At 44.5% G+C, this 27,447-nt stretch overlaps 1 protein-coding gene and 1 long non-coding RNA gene across 2 annotated transcripts; both read left to right on the top strand.

Annotated features, from left to right (window-relative positions):
- The first annotated feature begins 354 nt into the window (after window positions 1-354).
- Window positions 355-22,106, top strand: GCH1 (GTP cyclohydrolase 1). The gene is made up of 6 exons (XM_057426328.1): window positions 355-689; window positions 14,351-14,460; window positions 16,660-16,715; window positions 19,720-19,751; window positions 21,094-21,178; window positions 21,757-22,106. Exons 1-6 carry the CDS (start codon window positions 383-385, stop codon window positions 21,881-21,883), a joined length of 717 nt encoding a protein of 238 aa, XP_057282311.1. The 5' UTR covers window positions 355-382; the 3' UTR covers window positions 21,884-22,106.
- A 4,592-nt stretch (window positions 22,107-26,698) lies between these two features.
- On the top strand, window positions 26,699-27,447 carry LOC130608450 (uncharacterized). Its single transcript, XR_008974537.1, has 2 exons — window positions 26,699-26,915; window positions 26,991-27,447. It is a non-coding gene; the product is annotated as an uncharacterized LOC130608450 (long non-coding RNA).

Genomic DNA, 27,447 nt, shown 5'->3' with positions numbered 1-27,447 from the left:
CTGGAGGGAAAAGGACCAGCCCTCCAAGTTGGACAGGGTGAAGGGAAAACGGAGACCGGTGTTGGCACCTGGTGCGCAGGGCAAGGACCCGCACCCCAGCAGGACGTTCCCCATCCATCCCCTGGGGATGAAGGGGCACCCTGCCTGCCGGCATCCCCGCGTCCCCTGGCGCCACCCTGTCGTGGCGGGCTGAGACCGGCCGGCTCATGACACAGCGGGTGACGTAACGGCAGCGGCTGCCAATGGCAGCGGCGCGGGCGGTATAAAGCGGGCGGTTGAGGAGGCGAACGGGAGCGCGGTGCTGGGCTGAGGCGGCGGCGGGCGGGGTCGCTGAGGGCTCCGGGCTCCACCGCAGCGCTCTGCCCGCTCCGTGGCGGCGCCCATGGAGGCGGCGCGGGGCTGTAACGGGTACGCGCGGCAGGACAGGCCGCCGCCGCCCTCCGCTTCCCCGTCGGCGGTGGCCGAGAAGCCGCGCGGGCCCCCCGGCGGTGGCGGGGACGGGTGGCGGGGCGAGCGGCCCCGCAGCGAGGAGGACAACGAGCTGAGCCTGCCCAGCCTGGCGGCCGCGTACACCACCATCCTGCGCTCGCTAGGCGAGGACCCCGAGCGGCAGGGGCTGCTGAAGACGCCCTGGAGGGCGGCCACCGCCATGCAGTTCTTCACCAAAGGCTACCAGGAGACCATCTCGGGTAGGGAGTGCCGCCCCGGGCGGGCCGGTGTCACCCTGGGGAGGGCTCCGGGCGGCGGAGCTGGAGGCTGCTGCTTTCATAGCCGTGGGGCTGGCTTTCCTGCTGTGCTGCTTCGCCACTGCCCTGCCACAGTACCGGCAGTCTAATGCTCCTTGTCATCAGCATTAGGAGTACCTCGGGATCTCTCTGTCCTCTCCTTCCCCCTTTCTAAGCTCTATGCTGGTGAAGTTCACGTTCTGTCATAAACTTCTGTGCTTCTGGTTTCGGTGATCAGAACAAGTGCTTTTATTTCCTTTCCTTCAGCATAAACTTTTCAAGCTCTGGCATAGAAACTTATTGATTTTACTTTCCTCTGTACCCAGCCGAGCTAGGCTGTGTTCAGCGCGGGTAGTGTTTGCTGGCAGGAGGAGGGGAGCTGGGTGGGATTTGTCCTCCCGATCACCAGCAACTCCAAAGGTGTCTCTTGGTTATATTGCAGGGTAAATCTTAATTGAAAACTTCATATTTACATCAGTTTTCTTCTTAGTCTTTCCATTAACGAACCTTTCCCTGCTGGGGATTTCCCTTTTTGCTCCCTCTTACGGTAAAAAGGAAGTTCCTGTTAGAGCATAAGGGAGGCAAATACTGGCAGCAAGGATCTTTTGAATGTGAATAAGGAAGCAGATGATCCTGGTTTGCTCTCCAGAGTGCAGCACTGGTGTGTGGAGCCTGCCCCAGAACTGCATCAATGTGTTGCAGCTGAAAAAAATAAAGCTGTGCTATGCTGATGATTGGCATCGGGGAGCTCCTGCTAGCACTCTGGAGTCTGTTCTGTAAGCGCACTGTGCTTCAACTTGAAGGATGGGTTTTGTGTTTAGTTTCATTTTCACCTCTTCACTTTTAGTCTTCTGAAATCAGATTGCGTACAACTTCCGACATTAACTTACTCAGGGCCAGCTTATACTTGTGCCAATGTTGTGTCCTAGCTTGCCCGAGGAGCAGCTTTTCTGTCTTGGCATTTGCTTTGCCCTTTAAATCAAACCAGGTTTTCAGGTTCACCTCTGAAAATAAGCTCAGTGCTGCAATGGTCATTCTTGTTCCTCTCTTCCTTCAGTCCTTCTGTATGATCTGCTTGAGATGAGGTTCTGTCAGGGTTTTGCGGAATAATCCTTTGTCTACTAGGAATAGCTTCTCATTTGGGAACTGTGTGTGTGTCTACTGCTCTAAAACTCAGGAGGCCTCTTGGCTATCCTGCTGGTCTCTAACACGGGGTTTTTGTTTTTTATTTTTTGTTTTTAGTGATAGTTTGAGTATGAATTTGAGTTGAACCTGAGTGAGATTGCTGCCTATCTTAAGCCCTCTTGTCTTTCTGCCAGGTGTGTGCAGAGCCTCAAGCTCCCTTCACATCTTTTATAGCTTTTTTCCTTCTCCAGTGTAGATTATCTGGGACCTGAATAGTCTGTCCTAACCTCTCACATTTCTGAGTGCAGAGTAGTTCTGGATAGTCCCTACCTCTGAATATCCATGCCTGGGAGAGAGCTGTGTTATACCTTAGGGTAGGAAGTGTCACAGCTGGGTGCAGTACTCTTGGACTGCTCTTTTCTGGGAAATAAAATGAAGCTGTGATACTAACAACATTCCTTCCTCATCCTTTTACTTTTCAGCTACTCACATGTTCTTGCATAATGCATAAAGACATGGAACTGTTGGAACAAGTCCAGAGAAGGGCCAAGAGGACAATCGGGGGACTGGAGCACCTCCCATATGAAGACAGGCTGAGCAAGTTATGGTTGTTCAGCCTGGAGAAGAGAAGCTGTGTGGAGACCTCATAGCAGCCTTCCAGTATCTGAAGGGGGCCTGTAGGGATGCTGGGGAGGGACTCTTCATTAGGGACTGTAGTGACAGACAAGGGGTAACGGGTTAAAACTTAAACAGGGGAACTTTACACTGGATATAAGGAAGAAGTTCTTTCCTGTTAGGGTGGTGAGGCACTGGAATGGGTTGCCCAGGGAGGTTGTGAATGCTCCATCCCTGATGGTGTTCAAGGCCAGGTTGGATGAGGCCTTGGGTGATACGATTTAGTGTGGGGTGTCCCTGCCCATGGTGGGGTGGTTGGAACTTGATGATCTTAAGGTCCTTTCCAGCCCTAACTATTCTGTGATTCTGTGCCAAGCTTTCAGTCTTCCCAGCTTCAGTTGTCTTTACTAGACACAGAAGAAAGAGCTGTAGCTGAAGAACAAGTCAACAGCGTCTAGCAAATTGACAAAAATCAAGTGCACATACACACACAAAACCAACTCCACAAGCCAATAAAAAGCAGTCCTGATTTCTTGTTTTCTCAGGTTTATTTTACAGCTTATTTAGCTCCTTATGTGGAACTGTCTGGATAGGCAGATGTAAGCAGTGATTTGTGGGATGTATTGAGGAGCAGTGTTCAGGTTTACCCCCCAGCAGGCAGAGGGTAACAGACACAATAGCTTTAATTCCCATCTTTCCGTAAAAGGCCTGTCAAGTAGAAGCTTTGTGGTGGTGATTGTACAAATACAGGGTTAGAAGCAAAGACGCCAATCTTCAGCTGGCCACAGCTGTGCTCACAACCCTTGCCACTGTGTAAAAATGTTGCCAGACTGTTCAGCCAGAAAAGTGATGAAGATGAGCCGAGGTAGTGAATGGTAGTATAGCTGCAGGCTTTAAAAATCAGCCTTCTGAGTCTGCTTATCTGCCTTGGGTAGGCAGGAGAAAAGCAATTAGTTTCTGATGGCATTTTAATTTTCCATATACAACAGGAAAAAAAGGTGTAATCTACTCTGGAAAAGAGAAGGCTCTGGTGAGACCTTGAGGCAGCATTTTGGTACCTAAAGGAGCTGACAAGAAAGCTGTAGAGAGACTTTTGGCAAGGGCCTTTAGGGATAGGACAAGGGGCAATAACTTTAAACTGACCAAGGGTAGATTTACATTAGACACCAGGAAGAAGTTCTTCCCTGTGAGAGTGGTGAGGTGCTGGCCCAGGTGATCCAGCGAGGTCATGGATGTGGGTCGGGACAACCCCTAGTATCAGCATAGGCTGGGCGTGAAGGGGTTGAGAGCAGCCTGTGGAGAAGGACCTGGGGGTACTGCTGTACAAAAAGCTGGATGTGACCTGGCAGTGTGCAGCCTGGAAAGCTAACTGTATGTTGGGCTGCATCACCAGCAGTGTGACCAGCAGGTTGAGGGAGGTGATTCTCCCACTCTCTTGCTCTGCTTAAGACCCCACCTGTAGTACTGCATCCAGCTCTGGGGTCCCTAGCATAGGAAGGACATGGACCTGTGGAGTGAGTCCAGAGGAGTCCATGAAGATGCTTATGGGGTGGAACACTTCTGCTATGGAGACAGGCTGAGAGAGCTGGGGTTGTTCAGCCTGGAGAAGAGAAGGCTTCTGGGAGGCCTTAGAGCAGCTTCCAGTGCTCAGAAGCGGTGGGGACAGACTTTACAGTAGGGTCTGTTGTGACAGGATAAGGGGTAGTGGTTTAAACTAAGAGACGGTAGATTGAGACCAAATCTCAGGAGGAAATCTTTTACAATGAGGGTGGTGGGGCACTTTAACAGGTTGTCCTGAGAAGTTGTGGATCCCTAATCCCTGGAAACGTTCCAGGCCAGGTTGGACAGGGCTTTGAGGGACCTAATCTAGTGGAAGGTGTCCCTGTTCATTGAAGGGGGTTTGGATTGGGTGATCTTTAAGGTCCCGTCCAACACAAACTGTTCTATGATCTTTTTGGTTACTGTGTGTCTGAGAATATAATACATTTGGGGCACGGTTAAATGTGTTGGTTACTTGATCTTTCCTGGGTCTTGCCTCTTTGCTTCCCTGACACCTGATTTTATTTGTATTTTTGTACTTTCCATAGCTTTGTAGTGTTGTAGGGAAGTTTACGTCTAAATTCTGACCCTTCATTCAGATTTATGTAACACAGAAGCTGATTCTGTTTTCCAGCTTCTCTTTCATAATGCAGAGTAACAGTGTTCCTGCTTTACCCCTTACTCATCTTTGCTATCTGTGTTCTGCAGCTGGTCAGTATTGTATTTCAGAGCCATTAGTAGAGTTTACTTGCTAAATGTGTAAATCTGTCTCCTTCTGTTCTTTCTAGATTGTCTTTTCTTGTATTAATCCTGGTTTTACTAAAGGCTTCAGCCTTTCTTTGACAAAATCTATTCAAATGTATAGATCTTGCTTCTATACATGCCATACAAAGTCATCAAACTTCCACTGGAGCAGCAAGAATGCCTCCAGTGACTTCAAATTAAATCCACCTAGGGACCAGATTAAAAAATGCTAGCAGTTCACACCTGGGTTTCTGTGTACACCAACAGCCATTCCAACAGAAACCTCTTAATGTGTTGGTGAGGATGGCAGAGCGGACAAGATGCTGACAATATCACTTCTCAATTTCATGCAGTGCTTCTGCATGAGTATTCAAGAACAAGTTTTCTTTTCCAGAGTCAGATTTATCAGCTTCATACTTCTGGGAGTAAATTATATACCAAAACAGTAACCTGTCCTCTTGTTTAATAAAGGCTAACAGCAGGAATGCTGACAGCAATAGCCTTTAGCTTTCTTAGAGTTGGTTCAGGCAATTGCCTGCCACACAAAGGCTAAACTTTGAAAGATTTGTCTCTTCTTTTACCAAAGGCTTAATGTCATGCTTGGAGGTGCTGTCTGTGAGTCTCTATAAATGCTACAAAGCACATGTGTGTGCAGATGCAGATAATGAGTGAATAAATGGAAATACAAGATTGTAGACAGTACTAACTTTGATTCTGAAGTCTTCAGCTTCAGTTACATCTTGCTAAGCAGAGCTAACTGCTAAGTTACAGAAAGCGTCAACTACAGTCAATGTCAATGATGCTAACTTCAAAAGGTAAATCATAAAGGAGTTGGTTCTGATTGTGTAATCCCGTAGGAAACATTAGGCACAGTCTGAACAAGCTGCCTGCATCTACAGTGGGAAGTTAACCTGGTTTCATCATCCATAAGCACTCTAAGCAAAACAGCATATTCATTAAACTGTGTTTGTTGGTAGTGGTGCTAGCTGTTATATGAATGAAGGCTGGAAGACTTTTTTGGTAAGTGTGTTAGTTTTCAAGCAAGTTCTGCTGTCCTTTCAGCATGTTTAACAGGAAAATGAAAATTGGACATACTGGGAGAGGATAACTTCTCTCTCTGAAGCTCTGTGGTTTGAAAGGATGCTTGTATGCTTTATTTCCCTGAAAGCTAAGTGACTCTGCTGTGCAGCTTTTATTTTAAAGCAAGTACTAACTAGTTAGGTCTTACGGAGTAGATTAACTGAACAGTGTGAATGTTGCTTTACCTATGGTGAAAATGCAACCTTAATACTCTTTCCTCATCATCTTGTCTGTGGATTTGGTATTTTGACAGATGAGAACCATGGTGTAAGCTCATAAATTTTCCAAGCTTGCTTAGTTTGCTGTGGATGAGAGGTGCTAAGCATCACTACATAAAATAGACAGGCAGTGTCTTAAACAAACAAGACTGTTTGATCAACAGCACTGCCCTTTGCTAAGAGCTCGAGAGTTACTTTATTCTTTCCCTGGAAAAAAGGTACTGCTAGTTCTCTTTCCATAGATGCAATAGTATAACCTATTAGTAATTCAAGCATCAGCATTATTAGAATCATAGAATAGTTAGGGCTGGAAAGGACCTTAAGATCATCTAGTTCCAGCCCCCCTGCTGTGGGCAGGGACACCTCACACTAAACCATGCCACTCAAGGCTTCCATCCAATCTGGCCTTGAACACTGCCAGGGATGGAGCATTCAGAACCTCCCTGGGAAACCCATTCCAGTGCCTCACCACCCTAACAGGAAAGAACTTCCCCCTTATATCCAATCTAAACTTCCCCTGTTTAAGTTTTAACCCGTTACCCCTTGTCCTGTCACTACAGTCCCCAATGAAGAGTCCCTCCCCAGCATCTCTATAGCCCCCCTTCAGATACTGGAAGGCTGCTATGAGGTCTCCACGCAGCCTTCTCTTCTGCAGGCTGAACAGCCCCAACTTCCTCAGCTTATCCTCATACGGGAGGTGCTCCAGTCCCCTGATCATCCTCGTGGCCCTTCTCTGGACTTGTTCCAACAGTTCCATGTCCTTTTTATGTTGAGGACACCAGAACTGCACACAATACTCCAGGTGAGGTCTCACAAGAGCAGAGTAGAGGGGCAGGATCACCTCCTTCGACCTGCTGGTCACACTGCTTTTGATGCAGCCCAGGCTACGGTTGGTGTTCTGGGCTGCAAGCGCACACTGAAGCCGGCTCATGTTCATTTTCTCATCAACCAACACCCCCAAGTCCTTCTCCACAGGGCTGCTCTGAATCTCTTTTCTGCCCAACTTGTAGCTGCGCCTGGGATTGCTCTGACCCAGGTGTAGGACCTTGCACTTGGCATGGTTAAACTTCATAAGGCTGTCATCAGCCCACCTCACAAGCATGTCAAGTTCCCTCTGGATGGCATTTCTTCCCTCCAGGGTATCAACTGAACCACACAGCTTGGTGTCATCGGCAAACTTGGTGGGGGCGTACTCAATCCTACTTGCTATTGTGGTATAGCAATGGCTTCTTTCTTGTAGATCAGAGGGTGAGAAATACTGGGTTGTACAGAGCAAGATTCTTGGGGGTTTCTTTCCTCAACCTGTACCCCCCCCATGTGTGAAGCCTACCACGCTGAAAGATGTATTTCATGCAGTGAAACTTTCTCTGGAAACTAGGACTGGGCTTTCCAGGATGATCTCCCCTGCCCATTAATGCTCAAGTAACACCAAGCTCATTTGCAGTTTTGTTCGGAATATAATAGATGTCTTAACCTCTCAGATCTTACCTACTAAAGGCTCCTGGTCATGTTGCTTTTCAAAAGTGTTTTGTCTTCTCTGATTTTTTTTTCTTCTGTTTTGGTTTCAGAAAATGTGAACAAGGGGACTTTCAGCACCTTCTATGACATGAGACATTGAAATAGTTATTGATACATTTTAAAGAGTATCTCCATAACCCTGCTTTCCCACATATTAATAAACCTCCTGGCAGAGGACAACTTCTAGAACCTAATCTTAGCTTCATCTGAGAGTCTGCAATAACTGATCTCTTACAAATAGACTTGAGTCTCCCACAGCAACATGGAAAGTGTCTCATAGGAAAATAAATCTGTACAAATAGTGGCCAGAATTAGTTGAATAGCAATAATGCTTTTTCTCCATCTTCGCTTCTATGATATGTCTTAAATTACACATCTGGTTCACCTCTCATCTGGTAACTGAGGAATTAAGTTTGTTTATGAAACAAATGTTCCTGTTGGAAGCTGAGTATCTGTTTCTAGTCTTTTGATGTGGCAGTGATGAAATCTGAAATATTAGTCATAAACTTGTAAATTCTTCTGTGTCGGAGGTTTCACAGTCAGGATTCTGTTAGGAAGGTGTGTTATAGGAAGGAAGCCACATAGTGCTTATCTGATTTTTCTCTGCAGCTCTTGAAGTCTATTGCCTATTTAAATAATAATGTGGCATCATAGGCTGTGGCTCTTTCTAGAGCTCTTCAAGATTTCTTGAAGCAAATGGAATACCCTGCTTACCCTCTTTCTTATTATCCTGAAGTCACTAAATTTCTGCAGCAGTACCAACTATATGACTGAGTGGTTTTGTAGCCTAATTCTCTTCTTTGTGTGCATAATAAATTCCTGGTACCTTTTTAATACTTGCAATAATTGTTTCTTCTCTGGAATATTTTCTCTAACTACAGTTACCTCTGGTGTCATCCCATGAATAAATAAAATAATTCAGTTTTGACTTGACATCTTACTGCTTACCCAGAAGCAACTGAAAGGCTTTCATAGCAATTTCCTTCCAGATTTAATTCTGCCCTTGTAGACTGTTGATGGTTTCCCTATCACACATTCAGCTGTTAGTTCGTGTCTCCTGCTTTGTTAGTTACATCTGTATTTGGATGAAGAGGCACTTGTGAAACGCATTCAAAGGTGGCTGCCAACATACCCCAGCTGGTTATACCTTATTGGATGGTTAGCCTTTGGTCTCTGACTTATGGCATTGCTGTTCTGGAGTATCCTCCAAACCCATTACTGTTTTATTCTAGGTACCCTGTTACTGGTTTTGTCTGTGTTCCCGAGAGAGCAGAAGGTACCTGACCTCAGCCTATATCTTAGTTTGTCGAAACTAATAGGCATTGCTATGGTGTGACTTGCCACACCACTCTCACAGGATGTCTGCCTCCCTTGGCCTGAACTCATTCCTGATGGCCTTAGCTGCCTGCTGTGACTTACAGGTCACCATAGAGAGCATAGGGGCTGTCAATGACCAGCTGTGTAATGGGTATCGGGAGACTCTTATGTCTCTAGCAGGATTCACGAGCTCAAGGGATCTCTGAGGCTGCCTTTTTTCTGTTGACACTGAACAATCCTCAGTCTGACTACTCTGAAGTGGAGCAGTGAGACAACTTAGCACCATGGGGAAGTACTTTAACTCGTAGAACAGTCTACATCATTCTTCTGTCTCCCAGGCATAATAAAAATGGGACACTTGAAGTGCTGTGAAGCTGATGCAGTGTAGCTCTGCAGAGTGCTGCCATCCTTCATTCCCTTCACCTATTGAGCCATATGCTGGGTGGGCTCTTGTGTCTTTGGTTGCCAGAGGTACTTTTGCTTTCCTGTGTCACATTAAAGCCATGCAAATAGTTTCTATAGCAACAGGTCTTTTTGCTTAGCTCTGACGCAAAATCCTGAAAGGTCTTTCTCATTCTGTCTTCATCCAATTCTGATATTTGCTTTTATCAACTCCTTTTGAAGATAAATGGAGAAGAATTAATTCTGCTGTTTCAGTAGTTAACTTGCTGTAGAGTTGACTAATTCGTTTTAAGAGCTCACTGAAGTTTCTATACCAGGACTTGAGCTCTGTGTTAAAGGCAAAATCAGCTGGAATAATCTGGAGAGCACCCTGACTGTACATAAAATGTTTGGGTTTGTTCCCTTCTTCCCAGCCATCTACTTTAACTTGGATTCTTAGCTTTTAGTTAACATGATATGTCTGGGCTTAAGGACTTCAGCAGTAAATTCCCTTAGCTGTTCTGGGGTGGTGAAAAATGAAAACGGGGATATTTGCAGTCTCCTTTGGCTTATGGGAAGGGCTTGGTAGCAGCACTTGAACACAGCTGTCGCTGATAAAAGCAGAGTGAAGGGAGGTGTGACTATGAGGGACCAAGGGATGATAAATGAACGTGCTCATCCTCTTGCTAGTGGAGGAGATGCTGGTCCTGTCCTACTAATGTGGATGTTTACGTAGGTGCTACTTGGAGGGAGTAAAAGCATTGTTTCATTTGAGAGGAAGAATTTCCTTTCTGTGTTAACAAATAGTCTGTTGAGGACCCCATCTGAGCTTCAGGTGCCTCGCTTTGTTAGGAAACCAAGCTAGCAATGTTTACTTCAAGCCCTCATCCCTCTAAAAGCCCTGTAGACTTTTATGGTTTTGCTTTGAAGAACCTGGTGTCACAGGAGGAAGGGATGGGGAAGATGCAGGTGCATTAAAAAGGCAGGTGAGTATTTTAGAGCTGAGAGACGCAGCCAGTGCAACAGCCACATTGCTCTGTGTGAACTGGGACAACCTGGGGAGGGACAACATGACTTCTGGATCTTGACCAGTGTCAGGAATAAATGCTTTGAGGCCTCTAAATGAAAGAATGGCAAAAGAGGCCTGAATTTATCCTCAGCTTTGTTTCTGGCCTGCGTAATCTGAGGACTTTTTTTCCCCTTCTGTCCTTTCAGCTCTGTTAAATTGTCCAGAACATGTGCTGCAGGATGCAGGGTGAGCTTCTTGGGGCTCTGTTTGTGGCTGTTGCAAATTGAATGACACGCACACAAAAAAGCAGACAAAGTTAGATAAAACTACTAACCTGGCTTCTTCCTTTATGGGTTCTGGTACTCCTTTGCAAGGAGTAACAGGTGCTGACTTAAAATCATCATGCTGCAGGCACAGCTGCAGAGGTTGTGTAGCTGAGCAGGTATCATTTGTGCTCTGGCTGCAATATTAAATCTAAGGTGCAAAATTGGCAAGACTTATATAAATGAGAAACGTGAAGCATCCTCCAGCTCTGTGGTTATATTCTTAGCACATAGATCTGTTTGCTTACACACCTGTAAAGCTTTATTGCTTTAGCCATGAGAAGGATGCATTTTGTTTCTGAAGTTGCCTGTGTGGTGCTTCATGGGTCACTTAACCTTCTTCTTCCTCCAGCTTTAAAATAGGATAACAGCAGCCTCCATGATACAGCATGGGTCTTCAACATTCCCATGATGGAGTTAGGTTCCTTAGATAAAGTTTGTAAGGACCTATTAATGTATAATTTATATATAAATAAGTGTGCATATGCATGAAAATTAACAAGGTGCTTGGTGACAGCCAGCATGGCTTCACTAAGGGGAAATCCTGCCTGACCAATTTGGTGGCCTTCTATGATAGGGCTACAGAACTGATGGAGAGGGGTAGAGCAGTTGATGTCATCTACCTGGACTTGTGCAAAGCGTTCGACACTGTCCCACACATGTCCCACACGACATCCTTGTCTCTAAATTGGAGAGACATCAATTTGATGAATGGACCACTCGATGGATAAAGAACTGGCTGGATGGCAGCACACAAAGAGTTGTGGTCAATGGCTCAATGTCCAGCTGAAGGCCAGTAATGAGTGGTGTCCCTCAGGGATCGGTGTTGGGACCGGTCTCGTTCAACATCTTCGTCACTGACATAGACAGTGGGATTGAGTGCACCCTCAGCAACTTTGCCGATGACACCAAGCTGTGTGGTTCGGTTGATACCCTGGAGGGAAGGAATGCCATCCAGAGGGACCTTGACATTCTTGTGAGGTGGGCTGATGCCAACCTCATGAAGTTTAACCATGCCAAGTGCAAGGTCCTACACCTGGGTCAGAGCAATCCCAGGCACAGCTACAGGTTGGGCAGAGAAGAGATTCAGAGCAGCCCTGTGGAGAAGGACTTGGGGGTGTTGGTTGATGAGAAAATGAACATGAGCCGGCAGTGTGCACTTGCAGCCCAGAAAGCCAACCATATCCTGGGCTGCATCAAAAGGAGCGTGACCAGCAGGTCGAAGGAGGTGATCCTGCCCCTCTACTCTGCTCTTGTGAGACCTCACCTGGAGTATTGTGTGCAGTTCTGGTGTCCTCAACATAAAAAGGACATGGAACTGTTGGAACAAGTCCAGAGGAGGCCACAAGGATGATCAGGGGACTGGAGCACCTCCTGTGTGAAGAGAGGCTGAGGAAGTTAGGGCTGTTCAGCCTGGAGAAGAGAAGGCTGTGTGGAGACCTCATAGCAGCCTTCCTGTATCTGAAGGGGGCCTATAGAGATGCTGGGGAGGGACCCTTCATTGGGGACTGTAGTGATAGGACAAGGGGTAACGGGTTAAAACTTAAACAGGGGAAGTTTAGATTGGATATAAGGGGGAAATTCTTTCCTGTTAGGGTGGTGAGGCACTGGAATGGGTTGCGCAGAGAGGTTGTGAATGCTCCATCCCTGGCAGTGTTCAAGGCCAGGTTGGACGAGGCCTTGGGTGGCATGGTTTAGTGTGAGGTGTCCCTGCCCATGGCAGAGGGGTTGGAACTAGATGATCTTAAGGTCCTTTCCAGCCCTAACTATTCTGTGATTCTATATATATGTAGATATATATGAGACTTCATGGCTGAAGTACCTTCTGTTATAGCTTTAGCCTTACGCTGTGTCACACATTGTCATGACTTTGAATGAGACCATACCGTGTTTGATTGTTCTGAACAGTCTGCTTTGTGAGTGTGCTGACATAAATCCTTGTCTAACATTGGACTCTGATACACTCCTGGCAAGGCTAGTATGAGCCAAGCTGTGGTCTAATAACAGCAGCAGTCATTCTGGAGATGCTCTGTGGCTCTGTTTGGATTTTGTTTTAACAATGCTGCTCATAGTAGCAGGTTTTGTGAGAGCTGTTTGCCTTTCTGCTGTAGAAATGGTACACCTGCAGAGTGCTGCAGGAGGGAGCTAAGAACCCAGACAGCAGTTCTGTCTCCTCTTCCCTCTCCTCTTCGCCTGCTCTGTTTTGGATTCTGGCTATTCCTGCTGAATTCATAGTTATACCACTGCATGATGCTCCTTTGTAATCGGAATTCTTGCCCACTTGGTGTAAACTAGGCTTTGAAATTTGAAGAACAAAATCATGAGCCTTTACAGAGTTGTTTCCTGGGCTCTTTCATGCCCCTTACTCCTGCTCTCTGACCTGATCAAAAGCCTTCTTGGGTTCAGCTTTGCTGTCTTGCAGGTTGCCAGCCATTCCAGGAAAGAACATGCATCGCAGGCAGAACATCTTGCGCACAGTTTCCAGGGTTACCTGTGTAGTGCTGATAGCAAACAGGAAATTAAAATGCTCCATGATGATGATACGTTATCGACAACAGATGGTGGCCATTAGGTGTACGTGCATGTCAGGGGAAGGCATAAAGGCAAGTAGAGCAGACATGACTATTAGATTTGTGTAATTGCCACTGCAGATGAAGCAGGGCAGTCCCTGAGCAAATGGTTCCTTCTGGTCCTGGTGTATGTGACTGGTTCCTGAAAGTAACTCTAAGTGTCAGTGTGTCTTCAAGCTAAGTTGTTTGCAGAGTTCCTTGCCCTTCTGTACAGCTTGTTCTCTTGCTATTATCTCTCATCTCTCTCTTCTATACAGCTTTTCTCTCTTGTCCTTCAAAAGGCTTGGTCTCTTCAGGCTGTTCTACTTTTAACCTCTCCAAGCATGGTCCAGCTGCCTGCAATCTTTGTGAAGACTATAGTGATCTGCTGTAACCTGTGTCAGGATTGCTGGGGGACTTGTCAGAGGATGCTAAATCTGGAAGATCAACTGAGGATCTGTCCTCCTAAATTTTGATGCTAGTGAAGTGTCACATTTTGTATCCCTTTTCTTACTGAGCTCTCTCTTCTTCCTTCTGTCTTTGTGGGTTTCTCCACTTCAATTCTGTTAACTCTGAGGTGCAGAATTAGGCCGGAGTATGCATACACATGCCTTCTCTCAGTTTGGGGCACAGTGAATTGCTCCCCCATCTGTGCATACAAATCTGTCTCTTCAGCTTATGTCTGTGCCTAAAGAGCTGCTGACTGGTGTGCTTCAGGATGAAATAAGAGTATCTTAGTTGAGTGCAAACCCTCCTTGAAAGCAGTGATGCTGATGTTGAAGTGTTTGAAAAAACTGCTGTGATGGTTTAGCTTTTCTCAAACCTCAGGCTCTGCCTTGCTCGTGGTATGTGGAAGCACTAATGAAAGCCCATTTTGAGGCGTCCTCTCCTCCTCTTAACATGTCAATAATTCTGCTTAGACTCATTCTAATCTGGACTCACACTATTATTTAAATAAAACACTACAGGCTGACTTCTGGCGTAGCATGTAAGTAGTTTGACATAGCACTGTGGCAACTGTATGACCATATGCAAACCGAAGCGTACTTCAGATGTTACTCTTTACTTGCCTCCTGTATCCTAACCTTTGACTCTGTAGTACTGGGAAAGCTGTACTCTTGCTACAAGACTTCTCAGATACTGGCTTGAAGAACCTTCCATGCTTCTGTTTTAATTTTTTTTTTTTAATGTGAATCTTTAATTTCAGATGTTCTGAATGACGCCATCTTTGATGAAGATCATGATGAGATGGTAATTGTGAAGGACATAGACATGTTCTCATTGTGTGAGCATCATCTCGTTCCATTTGTTGGAAAGGTAACTCTTCCTCACAAAACAAATGTGGGAATATATGATAAAAGACCTAAAGTACATGTAAAAGACCTTTTGTAGCTGTAACTACAAAGCTTTTAAGGCTTTAAGTATTTACTGCTTACGGCTATGATTCTGGAAGTTAATCTTCAGAATACAAATAAGAAAGACCTCCTTAATGTGAGTTTTATTTGAATTTAAGCTCCTAAAATATAATGCTCAACTTTCCCTAGTCTATGTAATCTAATGGTTTCTGACATTTAATATCAAAGCTCTTCTTCATGAAGCAGCAGCAAGCCTTGAGGGCAGACATCTTGATATTAAAGCAGCTCACCCTGCACACTGGCTCTGCCACGGATTTAGCTTCTGGCTCAGAGCTATCTAGTGCACGTTCACCTCGGGAACCCCCTGTGCGCAGAACAAGCTTCTGATTAGTAGCCCTGTCTTAAATAAATAAGCCCCGTCAGGGAGAGTGTGGTCAGAATTGACTAGCAGGAGGGTACTTAGATTGGGACTCCCATGAAAGGGACTGGTGTTTCGGAGGGTGTTGAAATTGTGACGCCAGCAGCTTTAAAAAGTAAATAAAAATTCTCAAGTTAACCACTGTAAACATGATGAAGAGTTCAGAGTGGGTAGTCCCTTCAACATATTTTAGCCTCTTCACTCCCCTATCAGCAGAGAAGGATGGAGCTTATTCTGATCCATCTGTTATATCATAAAGTACTCACAGGCCAGGGAGTAGCAAATGCTTTTGTTGTCTATAAAATTCAGTCAGTACCACATATGTTCCAAGTAAACTGTCTTCCAAAAATGCAATACCTGAACAGAAACCAGCCTTTTATTTAGTTAAGTCAACTCAATTTCATCTGCTTTTTCTCACTGTTAGTATTTTATACTGGAAATCAAGGTAACTTCTTTTTCTGTACAAGCTTTCTATTTTGCCTATTATCCTCTTTGTTACTCCTGTGGCAATATATGCATTCTTTTTACATCTAGCAGTTTAGCCTGTGTGGTTTGGAGAAATCTCCTCGCAAACACCGAATCGGTCCTGCTCGTATAATGGTCTGCTAAATGACTTGGTATGCTTCTAAATATTCTCAGACTAACCATTCTCCTGTTGGGTACATCAAACAGGCTGCAAATGCCTACCAGTAGGTCTTGAATTTGCAGTTCTATCTTAAATGAAACTAAGAAATTCTCAAAAACACTCAGTGGGGAACAGGATTCAACATTTGCTTCTAAGTTATGTCTCTCACTTTGAAATGTTTCATGTCTTTTCAGGTGTCAGTAGGTTGATTACCCAACAGAAGTGATAGGAATGAGCATGTTAGCCAGGTAATTAGGTGCATTGTGGTACCTCTGACTGCAGATACAGCAATACAGGATTCTGAGATGGGGCCTCTCGGCAAAGCACTAAGAATCCTACACTGACACTCACCTACTGTATCTTGGCTAATCTTTCAAGTCTTTGGTACAGTGACACAATGCTGGTTTATAATCTGTTATAATTGTAAACTCACTTGAATTCAGAGCCTATGCTGCTTTCTAAAACTATGAAGCTAAATGCCTTTTCCCTCAGATACCTTTGTATCTGAGCATTTTTCTACTAAACTTATTCCTACTTAGTGCAACTGTGTTTAGTGTGAATATTCAGCAAATCCATACTTGAGTAGGATGGAAGTTGACTTAATTGCAGAGTGATGTATGGTACTACTAAAGCAGGGGAAGAAAACCTTGAACAACAGTAAGTGCAGCCTGACTTTGGCAAAGTACTTCTTGCCATTAGAACTTTCATTGGAAGTACAATCCCTTTCCCTCCCACTGCCTAAATCCATTTTAGGTTTTGAAAGAAAAGCCATGTTTATTTTATATGAATAGTGCTGTACTGAGTAATAGACTTCTTTTTGTACCCAAATGTAGTAGCATTCCTGAACTTGGAACTCTTCAAGAGTTGTGATCTTTCTATCCCTCAGAAAACTTAGCTATTCTTCACCAGGACACTGACCTCACCAGCCATTTGTAGTCTCTGTTAGCTCCACAGTTTTTCAGGCTTGCATGGTGGCATGTTCTTCCCACATGCTAAGACTTCTGAACTGTTCCATAGTTAGTTCTGGAACAAATGCACATCTCATTCTCTGTGCATGAGTTTCATATGCATTTGGAAGTGTGGTTTTGGTTCTGTTAATGGTTTGTTCTCCTGTCTAGGTACATATTGGCTATCTTCCTAACAAACAAGTACTTGGCCTCAGCAAGCTTGCTAGGTAAGTGTTAATGTAATGAAAGTGATCCTAATTTGTAGAAAGGATTCCAAGCTGTGCTAACTGTGCTAATCTTTCTAATCTGGTCCCCCTGTAAAGCTCAGCTCAGTTTGTGTCCTGGATTTGGATTTAGACCAATCCTCAGCATTATGTTTTTTGTGGAGAGGACAGATAAGTCTTTGAGCTCTGTGTTAATTCACATCAGTTGGCTGTAGTACAGTTGTAGTGCTTTTGTACATGCATCCGAAGCATTGGTGTCTGCCGGAAGCACTGACAAAAGAACAACAAAGAATTTGGTCACGTTCTAAGGCAGGCCACAAAAACCAGTGGGGGTCTCTAACTATTTGATACTTGTGTGTATATCGACTGATAAGAACAAAAATCCAAAACTTCCACACTGCAAATGAGCACACTTTATGGATAGAAACTGAATCTAAAGCTTTCATCTGCTGCCTGACTTCAGATAAATTTGGCTTTTCTTTCTTTCACTCGAAACCTGATGAGAGCGCCTAAGAAACAAAGCAGTTATGATGGACTTGAGAAATCCATTTGTTACACAAAATAGCTTTTCCCTCAGCTTTTTCCTTTGGATCAGTTGTTGCACTGGATCTTGTTATAAAGTAATGCTTTCTAGTTCTGGTGAGGAAGGGGATGGTAGATCCCTTCAATAAGCACATTATGGGGACCAGAGTGGAAGTGTTTCTTGAGAAATGAATCTGAAAAATTGGCTGTAGTTCAGAAAGTCCACATAGGCTTTGCTTATGCTTTCCGATATGTCTGTTAATCTTGCTGTAGTTCCAGTAACACTAATGGGAATTAGCCTTGTAAATCTGCATGCCTGCTGGGTTTTCTTAGCAGGTAAGAAATGGGGAGATATGACGTTATAGTGTTTTAAAGTCAGCCAGCCCTGTTCTGTGTTCTGCTTGCACAACAGTGAAGTTGGAAGTGGAAGGACCCTTGGAGGTCACATCTTTGTTAAGGTAACAAATTACAGGGAGGGTATCTTCTTGTCTAGTGCTTATAGGAGTTGACTTTTCTCTGATTAAAAAGCTGAAACAGGCAGTTTGACATTTAAATTTATTTTCTTGCATGTTCTCTGTGGCTGTACTTAACTGCTGAAATTGTAGGATGAGATTCTAAGACCAGCACTGCAGTTGCTGGGCAGAAGACTGCCTTCTATACCTGCTTACACTTGGAGATGTCTGTGTGGCAGTTCGTGGCTTGTGTGTTGGCTGGCACTCATGTGGCTGGATCTTTTTAGGTGGTGCAAGGGTTTATTTGAATTGGATTTCTGAGAGTGAATATCCTTGCTGAAGAGATTGTCTTTAGCACTTGGCTTCATTTCTGTAGGGCTCGAATGCAGGATTAAGGATCACATTTGTAATGTGCATCTGTTGATTTGTGCTTGTTCTGTTCTGTTGTTACTTCTAAGCTGCAGTTGTAAAAAAGAGCTCGAAACTGTTTTTGGTGATTTTTAATGCAAGTGGCAACACAGTGCTAGAAGTGTACAATTTTCCTACTATTTATTCTCATAGAAACATGCATGAGTATGTGAAAGGCTTCCTGCACTGCTTGGAAGGTTAAATCTTGCCTCTTTTTTCAAGGGTAAGACTCCTGTATACTGCAATAACGAAAAGATTAGATTCTTGTATAACAAAATGTTCTTGTTTCTCACTTGCTTTTGTGTGCTTACCATGAAAAGATTGGTGGGCCAAATAGTGCTTTCCTTTTGTGCCCTACATAATGCAACCAGTGTTCAAACAAAGATTTGTGATGCTGCTGGTACTGTAGGCATAATCTTTTGTAATAGGATTAGCCTGATATGGTGAGTTTCTGTAGTTGTGGATGACCTGCATTCAGTAAGCAAACGTATTTCTTCGGATTTTAAGTTCAGGCTTGAAAATGTTAATGCAAAGAATTGTTTTTACATAAACATGCTTACAGGACTTCTTATATGTAACAACATCATAAAAATATCTGAGCATCAGTTTGTTTCCTATCCATATATTTCATCTAAATATTATGTTGCTTTGTTTAGAATAGCTGTAACACAACCATTTCATTTCTGGAGGGGAGTCTTCAGCATGTAATTCTCTCTCCAAAGCAGCAGGCAAGTCTCATTGTCAGAAATGTTTCTTGTAACTGATGCTTCAGGCTGCTAGCCAGTGTCTGCTTTTTGTCTAGCCTGATGAGACGGGTATTGAAGCTTTCTGTAGCAACTTTACATGGCCACTTGATGTGCAATTAAGCATTTGAGGTTGGCATGAATAACCCATTGATTTACAGAGCAATTATAAGACTTTTTTCTTAAATGTGTGGATTACAGGACTGTGGCAATAAATGTGGCAAGTAGTATCACTTGCATTGCCCCACAGATGGCTTAAACTTGAAATCATGTTCGAGGGGAGTATTAGGGTTATTCTTGCATTGAAATGTGAAGGATGGTGTGGCATATGGGTGGAGAGTATCTGTTTTAAATAAATGCAATTCTGTCTCATTGTTTTTGTTACATTTACGGTTAAATGCAAGAATCCAAAGCATTTCTTGCTTAATTTCAATAGCCTTCTGGGAATCCCAGTATCTGAATTGTCCTTAAAACAGCATTTGGTTTAGATTGAAGCAGAAGAAGGTAGTCTGACCTCAGTTCAAGGGTTAGCTTTCAGGGAGTCTTTAGACATGGATTCCCATGCAACTGTGTAATGCAGGGGTGTGGTGGTACAAGTAATTCAAAAGTAACAGCAAATAGAAGCAGCTCTAAGAAGTGAGAGGTTTGCCTCTGAAATACCCTTTGGGTAAGAGGAACCTATCAGTAAACACAGGGATGTGCTGAGGGATATCCTGAGGGATGTCCTGAGCAATGCCGGCCAGGGCTGAGCAGCAGCATGGTGTTGCACAGATTTCCAGGAAGGACACAGATCAGTACAGTGGTCTTGTTTGGTAGTGTCAAGTTAATAGTGATGGTCAGATAGGAATAACTATAACATTGTCTTTTTCCCTTCTCTTTCAGGATTGTGGAAATATACAGTAGAAGATTACAAGGTAAGCAGATGAATTTTTGGCTCTGTTGTGTGCACTTCTTTGCCAGCCAGCTCAGGGCACTGATAATTGTACATGGAGTACGGCTGGGCAAATTTTAGTGTAACAAAAACCACTGTGTTGTTGAACAAGTGTTTCATCTGTCATCTCCCTCAGCCTCTGCATTTCCAGTAAAGTGTAACATCTGCCCATGAAAATAGTTGTAGCTAGTAACTGATTCAGGGGGTAAATGTGCTACAAGATACAGCTGCCAGGAATAACTAAAGTAGTTGGATGCTACTGGAGGTGAACTCTCCTACAGATAGTTTGAGAGATGCCTTCGAGAATTCTTGTTTGAAGAATCATAGAATATCAGATTTGAAGGGATCTCAGGGATCATCTGATCCAACCTTTCTAGGCAAAGCATGACCTAGACTAGATGTCTCAGCACCCTGTCCAGCCAAATATCAAGTGTCCAGTGCTGGGGAATCTAACGCTTCCCTGGGGAGATTATTGCAGTGGCTGATTGTTCTCATTGTGGAAGATTTTCCTCTTGTGTCCAGTTTTGCATAGTGGGGACCAAAACTGAACACAGTATTCCAAGTGTGGCCTGACAAGCACTGAGTAGATGGGACAATGACATCTTTATCACTGCTGGTAATGTCCTTGTTGATGTAACCCAGCATCCTGTTGGCTTTCTCAAAGAGATGAAGTAAGAGCTGCCATGTCATGGGCTGCCTGCCTGCTGTCCTTGAAAGTGGAGGAAGCTGCAGGACCTGAGACCTTGGATTTGGCTGAGCCTGCTCTCTTCCTGCAATTAAATTTGCCCTGTTCTTGGTGACAGAAGTCTCGGTGGCCATTAGGTGTCAGATCAGTGGATAGGGAGTGCTAGAACTGCAGGAACGTAAGCTTTTCAGGACAGTAGGTTCCCTTAATTTGCTCATTTTAAAATCTTCATTTCCTTTTCTTAGAAGGAGAAATTGTGTGCAGGGAAGGAATAGTGTAGCAGTAAAACCAGTGAACAAATATGTTAAAGTTCAGAGAAAATAGAGAAGCAAGAAAATCTAACTGCATAGTAGGAAATGTAAACTGCTGTAACAAATCACGGTAATGCAATTCCTGCAAAGGTATAGTGCAAAATGACTTCCAGTATTAACAAGCAAATAAAAGGTCTGTTCAAGGATTAAAAACATAAAAGAGGATTTGGTACTAATAAAATTCACTTGGGAAGAGCAGTACTTGCATATGGGTGGTGAGGAACAGGCATGCTTGGAAGAGAGGATTCAGTGTTGCTGTCCAGATAGTGGCTGTGCATGGAAGCTGATCAGATTTAACAGTGCTTCTGAACACCGTGTTGTACTTTCAGTCCAGGAACGCCTTACCAAACAAATTGCAATAGCCATCACAGAAGCCTTACAGCCTGCTGGAGTTGGAGTGGTTATTGAAGCTACGTAAGTTACTCTGAGCTGTTCTGTGATGGTGTATGGCCTGCATGTGATTCCAGCTGTGTGCTGCAGAGCTGTTGTGTGTTGCCTCTTTGTGGTAGCTGTGTGCCATCCTTCTTTACGAAGCAGAGCGCATAACAACAGCAGTAATAATCCTTGCCCATGGCCCAGTGGGTTGGAGCTATTAAAGTGGGTGCCTACCTGCTCTGCTGCAGAGATGTGGCAGCTGGCAACGTGGTCAGCTGTCCCAGCTGCACTAGGTCTGTGCTCTGCCTCAGTGCACCTTCTGCTTCCTCAAGTAGAGCAAAGCCTGGAACTAGCAACAGGCATGTCCTTATCATCAGAATACACCTTAGAAAGGTGGGATTTTTCATAGGATTGGAGGGGGGAAGGCAGCACTTGTGGGCTGGGAATTTGACTTTCTGTTCCATAGAGGACAGCTGAGGTACTATTGGCAGATGTCCTTTCTGGATAGGGAGGTTTTGTCACTTCCCCAGAATTTAATGTGACCATGTAAGAAACGTTTGTGGGATTCTTTCTTCTGAGTATGCCTGATTTATTCACTGCCCTCTCATTTCTTCTAGGCATATGTGTATGGTAATGCGTGGGGTACAGAAAATGAACAGTAAAACAGTTACCAGCACAATGTTGGGAGTATTCCGGGAAGATCCAAAGACCCGTGAAGAATTCTTGACACTCATCAGGAGCTGAAACTGTGTTATTCTCTAAATGCACTCTGGAGATTTTGTCCAGTGTCACTGTCTGTTCTTACTTATTCTTACATCTCACTTTTAAACTAAATTGTTGTGAATTGTTGTCATAGTCTTTGTGCGGTAAGAGACTTCTGATGGCAAATGAAAATGTAATGATGAGGTAGGCTCCTCCTGGATTTCCAGTGAAGCTAATGTCACAGAATTACAAGCAACAAATAGGGTTTTGGAAATGTTTTTCATCCACAATGCAGAATATTCTGCTCTCAGGAGAAAAGTGGGGCTTGGGAGTGAAATGGATATTTATAAAATAGTTATGTTTATTAGACTAAATGTGGAACAGCGCAGAAAATGATGGAAAGGCTGTGGGTCCTTGTAGGACCCCTATGCTGCAAATACTGCGCCTCTGCTGAAAAGTATTGTCCTGAATTCTCTCTGACTATATTTTATTACAAGTCCTGCAGCGGCTGTTTAAAAATCTGGATGTCTGTGTTATACCTCTTTGAGATGTTTGATGTTCTCGCTAGTGGTGTTTGATGTTCTTGCTAGTATTAACCCTCCTTTTCTGTGTGTGTTTTTTGTTTGAGAAACTTAAAACACGTTTGTCCTAGCCTCTTAACGTGCAGGGATTTAACTTCTAAATTATTTGGGGCACATTCTTATCTCAGTATATACCATTTTATGCACCTTCTTATCTGTGCCTGAGAATCTCTGATCACTTTTAACTGTTAGTTTCTTACTATTTTTAAGCAAACTTTAAGAGTGGGGAGGGAAAAAAATCCAGTCTGTGAAGTGCTAAGAGATCCAAAGAGGTTTTTAATGATATTATATTTTGAGCTTTCCCTCTTGGATTTCTGTGGGTTAGAAGCTAAAAGTAGCCTGGTAATCTGAAAATTAAGAGTTCAAGCTTGTCAAGATTTGCATCTCATAAATGTTGGACCAAAGGTAAGCACTGAAATCCTGAACACAGCACCCTTGTACCTCTTCTGCTTGACAGCCGGTCATTTCAGGGCAAAGTAACCTGAAATGACAACAACTTATTTTGTAAGAGCAATTGAGAAAAGCATTTCCAGGGCCATCAAAGTGAATTCAACCACATTTTTTTCTGTGTGGCAACTTCTGTATGTGGCAGTATTGGTACAAAAGGTTCAGTCAGCTGGACTTGGCTGAACTTCTTATACTTTGTTACAGTTTTAATGGCTGTTTTGTAACTCTTAATTGGGAAAACATGAGGCACAAATGAAAACCACCCTTCTCAAACTAAGCACAGGAGGCAAAAGTTAAAGAATAAAATGTCAGCCAGGGTGTCGGATGCTCACAGAGAAGGTTCCCATAGTGGTATCTGCTATGCCGAATATGAATCCAAGATGTTCTGTATATGAACCTAAAAGACAGTTCCTGGTCTGGCAAGCTCCATCTTAACCAACATTCCTGCCTCTTGCTTCAACCCGTGTTGGAAATTGAATGAAAATAATGTCTGGTCAAATTTCCATTGGGCCTAAAGAAGTTTCAAGAACAACCACCTCATGTACTTGATTACACTGATTTTACCTTGATGACCTTCACAGCATTATTGGGAAAAATCTTTTGTAATATCCTCTGTTCTGGATTCTGTAGAGTTAAGTACTGTAACAGTGTTTGTCTGCTAGTGTAAACAAGCTGTGTTTGCACATTTATAAAATACACTAACTCTATGGTATTTGTTTTCCTGAAGTGGTTGAGAGCAGATATTGCCACTTTCTGCTTCAAATACCCAGCTGAAAAAGCCTTAAACCTTTCTTGCCTGAGGTTCAGAGTAGAACTCTGTCTTTAACTCAAAAACAGGAAAAAGAATTTGAGGACCAAAGGGGCACACACTAGTATATTTGTTTCTCTTTGCTTGCTTTAGTTTGGAAATTAAGTCTCTGTAAAACACTGTCTTGCTCCTGAGGTAAGGGAAAAGTTGTGTTTTAACCCCTTATCTCTATTCAGGATAAAGTTCGCATTGCACCACCACTGGTTTTTATTTCCATGTGACCTATAGCCCTTAAACCATACCTCTCTCTACCTGTGGCCTTGGATTTTGCTCACGTTGTTGTTGTAAGATTTGGTGCATTTTTTTGAACATTAGTATTGTTCAAATACACAAGCTTTAACTACACCTAGTGTGTATGTATGTCTAGGACGTACAGCCTGTTGTTGTACCATGTGAAAGTCTTGTCTCTATTAAAGCACAGTACTATCCTTTGGAGTGGTAGCATTCTTGGTGACTTGGAGGTGATGGCATCTCATAAGGAAGTGGCACAAGTTCTGTCTCCTTGGGTGGGGGTTTCTTCACTGGTAGGTGCTCCAAGCCTGTGGTGAGATGTTGGGTTGCTCTTCTGGGACAGTAGTTGCTGTTGTACTCAGATGAGTCCCCATTTGTGTCATCATCTTTCTTTCTGGTCCTCGGTGCCAGAGGAGTCAATGGGGCAGGAGGGCGGGTGGCAATAGCTGCTCTGGAGTAGCTGTTGAACGCTTTGAGACTCACAGACTTACAGACCTCTGTATGCTTCTTGAGCTGTTCTGGATGCCTCATCACACTTTACTGAGGAAATACCTGGTTCCTGGCCAAGCTACCTGAACAAATGTGTCCTAACAGTTGACAACATGTAGGTGTGACAAGACCTTGAAGCTGAAGTCTTGGTTGGGTTACCCCACTGTGTGCCATGCACAGCAATGAGCTCAGCCTGTGCTAGCAGAAGCTGTGCTGCTCCTTCAAGGGGGGAAGCTGTTTGAGAGATATTCCTGCCATCCTCTCAGGATGCAGATATTGCTGAGATACAGGGGAAGGAAATGCAAAGTTTACAGATTGGAGACTCCTGAAGAGCATCGTAACGAAAGCTTTGCCAAGGGGCAGTGCTGAGGGAAGGGAGACCGCACAAACTGTATTTGGGTATGTTTGTATACACATGGACAGCGTGCAGCTGCCCTGTCACTTCACACCAGAAGCAAAGCAGACCGTGCCTGTGTGCGCCAGGGAAGTCCTTTCGTAGCTCTTAATGTTTGCTCTTCTCTATCACCAGGCTCTTCCAAGGGGTGGATGCCTTCTGTGCTGCAGTTGGAGCTGTAACTGCACCAACAGAGGAGCATGACCTGCTGCAAGCTGCCAACCCCTCATGAGGGTGAACTGACCCAGGCTTTCCTGCCCCTTGGATGGGGAAAGGAGAATAAAAAAAGGAAGACATTAAATGTCTGTGTGAAAATTAACCTTATCCCAGCCAAAACCATCACAGCTTCTTCTGGAGAAGAGAAGGCTCCAGGAAGAGCTTGAACCAGTCTTCCAGTACTGAAAGAGCTACAGGAAATGTGGAGGACTTTTTACAAGTGCCTCTAGGGACAGGACAAGGGGGAATGGCTTTAAACTGACAGAGGGCAGATTTAGATTAGGTATTAGGCAGAAGTTCTTCCCTGTGAGGGTGCTGAGGTGCTGGCACAGGTTGCCCAGAGAAGCTGTGGCTGCCCCATCCCTGGCAGTGTTCAAGGCCAAGCTGGACAGGGCTTGGAGCAGCCTGGTCTAGGGGAATGTGTCCCTGCCATGGCAGGGGGGTTGGAACTGGATGAGCTTTAAGGTCCCTTCCAACCCAAACTGTTCTGTGATTCTTAAGTCTCTTCTCTGCTGAAGCACGAGATGAACCAGGCAACCAGAAATGGTTTTGGGCTGCAGGCGGGATGGGGAATGTGCTGGCACAGCGTAGCTTTGTGGGTGAATGCTGTGCCAGTCAGGAAGCCTCCAGCTGCGTGGGGGTTTGTTTTTGTTTTCTTTTTTTCCCAAATGGTCTGTCCTATTTGGAAATAACCCCCCTGGGAGGCCCCGGAGCATTGTCAAGAATTGTCTTTGTGGTGAAGCTGAGTTCTGTCTTTCTCACGGTTGTATATTGAAGCCAGAGATTGTGGTGGGAAATGGCCTGTTTGTTCAAATGGGCGCTTTTGCAGGACGTTTTCTATTGCCTTCTCTTTATGTTTTGTGTTGGTTTGTTTTTTAGGTGTGGGATTGGAAGGAGCCTTCCTGGGTTTGTGATCGTGGGAAAACAATTTTTCATTGAGGGGGAAAAAAATATTCAGCTTAAAAGTGTTTACAGCTCAAGAGAAAAACAAAACCCTCAACAAAACAGAAGAGAGCGGTAACCAAACCTGTCAAAGACCCCAAATCTGCAATTAAGGTGACATCCCACCATCCCTAACCTACCACATCTCTCAAGATCTCACCTGCTCTATCACATGCTCTGTTCATTCCCTGGTAATTTCCCGTGGTATGTGTGGCTTCTCAGGGTTTTTTTTTCCTCAGCTCCTTTGTGTTCTCTGGGGTTTTGTGGGGTTTGTTTGTTTGAGGTATTTTTGGTTTGGGTGCCCCCTCCCCCCCCCCCCATTGCTGTGGTTTACTTTTGGTATCGCCCATTACTCTTGCACATGTGCTGTGGATTGACCAGTCAGTGAGTCCCTGTGCCATGTCCAGCCTCTGTCAGGTCCCTGGCACAGGCTGTTTGGTCCTCTCCCCTTGGGTTCCATCTCTAGGTGCAGATTCACAGAATCACAGAACAGTTTGGGTTGGAAGGGACCCTAAAGCTCATCCAGTTCTAACCGCCTGCCATGGCAGGGACACCTTCCACTAGAGCAGGCTGCTCCAAGCCCTGTCCTACCTGGCCTTGAACACTGACAGGGATGGGGCAGCCACAGCTTCTCTGGGCAACCTGTGCCAGCGCCACACCGCCCTCACAGGGAAGAACTTCTGCCTAATACCTAATCTAAATCTGCCCTCTGTCAGTTTAAAGCCATTCCCCCTTGTCCCTTCCCTACAGGCCCTTGTCAAAAGTCCCTCTCCAGCTTTCTTGTAGCCCCTTTAGGCACTGGAAGCTGCTCTAAGGTCTCCCTGAAGCCTTCCCTTCTCCAGACTGAACAAGCCCAACTCTTTCAACCTGTCTCCATAGCAGAGGTGCTCCAGCCCTTGGAGCATCTTCATGGAAAGTCTGAAAACTTCTTCCTCAAAGCACCCTCTTGCACATAGGATTGGTCAGGTAGGTGATGAAAACAAATGCTGCTGCTTGAAGATGTGAGATTTCCCAGCCCAACCTAACCTGTTCCCAAGGAAGCTCATGGAAAGACAGTCTTAAAGAAGGAGGGAGGAGGAGCCTGGGCAGTACCAGCTTGCTGGGAAAGCGCTGACAGATGGCTAGCCTGCAGCTCTGAGTGCTCAGCAGTGGGAAGCTGCAAGCTGGAGTAGGACTGGAGTAAGCTCATAGCTGCTTAATGAGCTAAAATTGCTCATTACCTGCCTTCTGGTTCCTGGCCTTGCTCTCGCAAGTGAGTTGTCGGTATTGAGAAAGAGCCCCCAAACTGCTGTGTCCTTTGAGCTTTGGCTGAGCCCTTGTGCCAGCTCCTGGAAATAACCTTTGAAAAGCTTTGCTTTCCAATTGTATTTAAAGTTGCAGTTATGATTTAGAAGTTAAGAGGATATAAAACATTAAAGCTCTTTTTATAAGTCTTGGGCTGTGCTGCTGACAGGGACAGCAAATAAATCACAGTGTTCAAATAAATCTTGCTAAGATA

This window comes from Pezoporus wallicus, unplaced genomic scaffold (assembly GCF_028554395.1).
Source record: "Pezoporus wallicus isolate ANWC-B61680 ecotype Strahan unplaced genomic scaffold, APGP_CSIRO_Pwel_v1 contig_8403, whole genome shotgun sequence".
Taxonomy (NCBI): Eukaryota; Metazoa; Chordata; class Aves; order Psittaciformes; family Psittacidae; genus Pezoporus; species Pezoporus wallicus.
The sequence above is the reverse complement of the archived record's forward strand: the minus strand, read 5'-3'. Positions and strand labels throughout refer to the sequence as shown.

Excerpts from the sequence above, each read along its gene's own strand:
- GCH1 (XM_057426328.1), top strand. The coding sequence starts at position 383 with ATGGAGGCGGCGCGGGGCTGTAACGGGTACGCGCGGCAGGACAGGCCG. Across the intron at positions 19,752-21,093 it reads ATACAGTAGAAGATTACAAG|TCCAGGAACGCCTTACCAAA; the intron begins GTAAGCAGATGA and ends TTGTACTTTCAG. Across the intron at positions 21,179-21,756 it reads GGAGTGGTTATTGAAGCTAC|GCATATGTGTATGGTAATGC; the intron begins GTAAGTTACTCT and ends CATTTCTTCTAG.